General features: G+C 41.7%; 1 protein-coding gene and 1 long non-coding RNA gene across 2 annotated transcripts; one reads left to right on the top strand and one right to left on the bottom strand.

Moving 5' to 3' along the window:
- The first annotated feature begins 435 nt into the window (after positions 1–435).
- Positions 436–1,138, top strand: LOC114459419 (uncharacterized). Its single transcript, XR_003673343.1, has 2 exons — positions 436–620; positions 746–1,138. It is a non-coding gene; the product is annotated as an uncharacterized LOC114459419 (long non-coding RNA).
- A 245-nt stretch (positions 1,139–1,383) lies between these two features.
- On the bottom strand, positions 1,384–5,341 carry LOC114459413 (zinc finger BED domain-containing protein 4-like). The gene is made up of 2 exons (XM_028441670.1): positions 2,646–5,341; positions 1,384–2,441 (listed from the first exon to the last, which is right to left on the bottom strand). Exons 1-2 carry the CDS (start codon positions 3,887–3,889, stop codon positions 1,763–1,765), a joined length of 1,923 nt encoding a protein of 640 aa, XP_028297471.1. The 5' UTR covers positions 3,890–5,341; the 3' UTR covers positions 1,384–1,762.
- Between the last annotated feature and the right edge of the window lie 261 nt (positions 5,342–5,602).

The following is a 5,602-nucleotide window of genomic DNA, read 5'->3' as shown; positions in this document are numbered from 1 at the left end:
GCCCCTCCACCTCACATCTGGATCACATCTCACTCACTGAACATCAGGAACCTGCACCTTGGACCTCCTGCCAGCATCCTACAAACAACAGCAATACGTTCTTTTGTAAACCTTACCTAAGACTGTTTGTGTAGCCCTGATAACTATATATGTGATTAATATTTATAATATTAATCTACATATTTATATAGGATTGACAGTGTAATTCATACTGATACAGAATTATATTTATTAAATATAATAATAAAGTATTTCAGCTTTAAGTTCAGTTGGGTGGTTTTGAAGGGGTTCTCCGTTGCTAAAACTCATTTCTTTAAAGCGTGTGACGTCACTTCCTCCACTCCCCGTTACTCTCGCGAGATTACGTTCAGCCAATCACGTAGCTCGGTCACCTATTGCAAACAGCTGTGTTTGTTCCCTGTCAGAGATAGTGATGGGAAAACCGGTTCTTTCCTCTGATTCGATTCTTTAACTCTCGAACATTAAATTGAACGAGTCCCGAACGAATCATTTCGTTCATTTGTACAGCAGATGGCGCTGAAGCCTGCACAATGCAGAACTCATACCGCCGACGTGTTTTCTCCAACTATAAATACTGTAGACAAGATGGTTTGCTTCAGGTGACAAAGTATAACACACAAAATGCCATAAGCTATTCAAGCCATTTGAAAACCCAGGAAAGCTAACACACACCACAATAATGTAACTTGTGTCCTGTATCCTCTCTGTTATCATTGTTTAACAGCACGGCAGTCTGGGTAACTGTCACGTGACAGTGAAAACAGACCAATCAGAGAGAAGTAATGCTGCTGGCGCAGAGCTCAGCCTGAGCCAGAGCTGTGAACCGATGAACGATGAACGAGAAAGACCCGGTCAGCCCGCGAGTCATGTGACAAAGGAACCAGTTGGACGAACGAGAACGAAGTACTGAGCTGTGAACGATGAACGAGAAAGACCCGGTCAGCCCGCGAGTCAGACTCGTGACAAATGAACGAGTTGGATGAACGAGAACAAGTACTGCTCTGCTCCACAGCCTGAGCAGACAGAGACCCTTTCGGCTGAGCAGTCGATCACATGACAGCTGGGGAGAGGACAGCGAATGTAAAACTAATTTTGACAATTAATGATACAATTAAAACAAAAAATAATAGTTGATGAGTTGCCTATGTTTACATGGTGCATTTATTGTGTCCAAAAAGTGACATTATTATTATTACTATTATTGTTATTTTTATTGTGTTTGTTGTTATCATTGTTATGTTTGATTATTTTGTGGCAGAGTATAACACAATAAATATGCTGATATAATTTTCGAAAATATTTATTTTTAAAGAGACTTATATATAAAACACACTTTACATTATATACACAACACTACACACATCTAAGAGACAAAAATAAAGTTAAATAGAAAAAGTTAAAGAATAAAATTAAATAAAAACCAAACCAACAATATTGCACAATTAAAAGTGACACATGTGTATTATATACACAACATACACATCTAAGAGTAAGAGACATAAAGTTAAATAGAAAAAGTTAAATAAGAATAAAATTAAATAAAAACCAAACCAAACCAACAATATTGCACAATTAAAAGTGACACATGTATATTACATACACAACACTATACACATCTAAGAGACATAAATAAAGTTAAATAGAAAAAGTTAAATAAGAATAAAATTAAATAAAAACCAAACCAAACCAAACCAACAATATTGCACAATTAAAAGTGACACATGTATATTAAAGGCCAGCTTTAAGGCAAGTTGGCATTTAGAAACACAAGCTGGCGGACCTTGGAGGGGCTGAGCCTGTTCCGTCTGTCTGTGATTATCTGCCCAGTCTTTGAGAAAACTCTCTCAGAGGGCACAGATGTGGCCACAATGCACAGTCTAGTTTTCATCACCTCACACAGAGTTTTGAATACGGGCGAGCACATCCTCCACCATGCCAGAGGATCTGATGAGCGGGATAGGAGTGGCTCTGCCAAGTAGGCCCGCATCTCCATCATGGCAGCAGTTGAGGTGCTCGATGTGGCAGAATCTGAGGAAGTGGAAGCCCTGGTGCTTGCAACCCTCTCATCGAAGTCTTCCCAAAACATGGCCCCTGTGCTGGCAGCCACAGAGGGATTTTGAGACTCCTCCTCCTCACTGTGACTGGGGTGGTTGTGTGCTGCAGCAGCTGTGATTCTCTTCACAGTGTCCTCTGCAGCCTTGCTGTTAACAAAAGCTTGCTTTTTGAACCTTGGGTCCAAACAAGTTGCATCAGCAAGCTTCTCAATGTGCTCCACCTTGCTGAACCTCTTCTGCATTTCAGACATCAGGCTGTCCACCAGTTTTTTAATAGGTTCATGGACTGACGGGCTTCTTTGATGGCGAGCAACAATCCTCTGAAGACCTCTTGCCATCAGAATCACTTTGGAGGCAGTCACAAACCTACAGACAGAGTTCAATTATTCATATTTTGTTCTCAAAAGCAGTTATAACAGTGTACTATCACAGATCAATGTCATGTGTCTTTGTTAACAGTAAGGATACAGTTAAAATCCATCACTAACTATATATATATTTTTAAATATGAAGTTTGTGCTTATTAAAAGTGAGTTAGTTTAATATAAATGAATTACTTTAACTACATACCTCTCAGCGCTCACTTCAACGGTGACCTCCTCAAAAGGTTTGAGGATGTCCGCTGTTTCCTGAGCAATTTCCCATTCCTCTGTGGACAGTGTGGATAGGGGTGCATTGATAAGTGCCAGGGTGGAGATGACTGGATCCTTGACATCAATGAACCTTTTCACCATATAAAATGTGGAATTCCACCTTGTAACCACATCCTGCTTCAAGCGCAGCTGCTCCTGGCCCATCTGTTGCTGTGTGGCCTTCAGCTTGTCTGAAGCAACTGTGCTTCTGTGGAAGTATTCCACCACAGCTTTTATTTTATGAACTGTACCCTGAACCTCTCTAAGTGCAGCTCTCACAACAAGATTTAAAACATGAGCAAAGCATGGTATGTGGTCCCAGTGCAGGTGGTCTCTCAGGGCTGCCACAATGTTGCTGGCATTGTCTGTGACACAAGCTACAACTTTGTCACTGACACCCCATTCATCTGCAACTCTCTTCAACTCACTTGCCAGGTGAGCAGAAGTGTGTCTGTCTGTCAAGACAAAACAGTCCAGGAGATGGGATGTCATTGCAAAATCCTGTACATAGTGGCAGGTCACAGACATGTAGCTTGTGGTTGTTACAGATGTCCAGCAGTCAGTTGTGAGGCATACAGCAGGAGCATTCTTGATTTTCTCCAACAACTCAGCTCTTATCTTTCCATACATCTTTGGCAGTAGAGTTTGAGAAAGTGTTTTCCTGCTTGGCAGAGTGTATGAAGGGTCCAGGGTCTTTGTGAATTCTTTGAAGCCTTTGTCCTCAACGATGGAGAATGGTTGATAGTCAGAAGCTATCATTTTAACCAGTGCTTCATCCAGTTTGCTCTGCCTGAGTGGATCCATTGGCCTTGTAATGTAAGTGCCCATATGTGTTTGTTGTGGCCTCCGTGGTCTAACTGCTGTTTGGGTGGTGGTGGTGGGTGCTGCTGGTGTACTGGATATTGCAGAAGCTGTAGCCAGTGTTGCAGCAGCAGTGATTTGAGGTCCAGATAAAGTGCTACTGGTGGAGATATTTGCAGCTGCTGCAGTGGCTCCATCGTCACTCTCCCCCCTCACTTGTGCTAACTGCACAGTTGGATGTGCCGTTTTAAGGTGTCTTCTCAAATTTGAAGTGCTTCCTCCTTGGGTTGATAAAATCCTTTTGCAAATATTGCATTTGGATTTAGTGGCTGAAACCTCACTGAAATGGTTCCAAATGTCACTCCTTTTCCTTCCACTCATTTTTCTGACCTGCTCAGACCCCTGTTGTTTGTGTTCTGATTTTACCTGGCACTTAATGTAAATGTAGGTGATGGGTGGGGGGATGGGTAACTGCCCATCATGGAGCCTTGAATGACAGTAGCGCTCAATTTGTGGCCCAGAATCACGTCACTCCTAGTAGTTCACTCTGTGCGACATTAAAATGTGACGAGGTGAAAAAAGCTATATCATTAGAGTCAAACAATTGCCACTTTGCACACAATTTCATGCCAAACCCCATTTAGCTCAGGTAGTAGAAAAATGTATAAATAATTACGCCAACTTGTGACGTGAATTAGTTTCGCACAGTGGGAGTGGATGCGACACCGGCATGTGCCGTGACTATAACCGAGTGAACCCCCTGTTGCGCTGTGTGAAAGTGTGTACGACTAATTATGCTCTCAAGTGCTCTTAAACCAGTATGCAAATTTGGGCTATGTGAGCTGCTGATCAGAGGCTCTAAAGTTAACATTTAGTGAGAATTTGTGGTGCGTTTCCACCTCCTTTTCTCATCCGATGCAAACCCGTTATGTAGGCTATCAGACTGACAGCGATACTGCAGCAGCAGACGAGCAGAGCAATACACAGATTAATATAGCGCAGGTAGACTTATATAAAAAATAAAAAAATCTCATGAAATTGTGACTTTTTCTCCGGACATGTCACAGAACACAGACGTGTGCAGAAAGTTTTGAACATGAGCAAAAGCAGAGTGGGTAACCGGAGCTATTAAGTGCAGCCTAGATGTTTAACGTAATTAAAATTATATTATTCAAATAAAAAAGGTTAAAAGAACCGGAGACCGCTGATTAGTTATGATTTCATGAATGAATAACGTATTGTGGTATTTTACTATTGTGTGGCAAATAACACAAAGTTAACACGTTGATATAATTTTCGAAAGTATTTATTTACAAACACATTCATTATATAGGCTATACAATAACACAACAAGGACTGAAGACCACTATAATTATGATTTCGTGAATAAATAATCTATATCGGGTGTCACATGACAAATAAACTGTAGATATCAGACATCAATCATTTCCTTGTTCAGCTCTCAGTCAACAGCCCCCCAGCCCCGTAGCTGTCTGAGCCACAGCTGTCACGTGACGAATGAACGAAAGAGCAATCCGTCATGATCCGTATGAACGAATCGTGAACGAACCGAACGAACTGCAGTGCTTGCTGCTCACAGACAGCCTGTCTGTCACGTGACTAAAGAACTGGGACCTGAGAATGGATCCAGCTGAGTGAGTGGTGAACGAATCATTTCTGTTTCCTGTCTGCTGCTGACTGAGCTCATGCAGCTGCTGCCATGTGGCGAGAGAAGGTACTGCATGAAAATGAACGAATCGCTCCCTGAGAAGACTCGTTACTCCCGAGTCATATAAAAGATTAGTTCATTTTGAACGAATCGTTCACGAACGATACAACACTAGTCAGAGAGTGACGACACACACACGGAGCTGCTACAACAGGTTGGTTCTTTAACATCTACTTTAGGTTTTTAACAACTTTAGTACTCACTACAACCTTTGTACACCTTCAGACTTCACCACCTCAGGGATAGGAGACATTTAATCCTGCTGAGCTTGACGTTTGAAAAGGAATTGGTGAGTTTAAATGTTTGTTGCTCAGGAGCATGCTATGCTAACTGAATGCTAATGTAATGCCATTGAACTATGTTAG

The sequence above is a fragment of the Gouania willdenowi genome, unplaced genomic scaffold, assembly GCF_900634775.1.
Source record: "Gouania willdenowi unplaced genomic scaffold, fGouWil2.1 scaffold_311_arrow_ctg1, whole genome shotgun sequence".
Classification (NCBI taxonomy): Eukaryota; Metazoa; Chordata; class Actinopteri; order Blenniiformes; family Gobiesocidae; genus Gouania; species Gouania willdenowi.
This window is presented reverse-complemented; position numbering and strand designations above follow the sequence as displayed.

Bases quoted from the DNA above. Each gene is read 5' to 3' on its own strand.
- LOC114459413 (XM_028441670.1), bottom strand. From the start codon at position 3,889: ATGAGTGGAAGGAAAAGGAGTGACATTTGGAACCATTTCAGTGAGGTT. The intron at 2,442-2,645 runs GTATGTAGTTAA...CTCTGTCTGTAG, and splicing joins GTTGAAGTGAGCGCTGAGAG to GTTTGTGACTGCCTCCAAAG.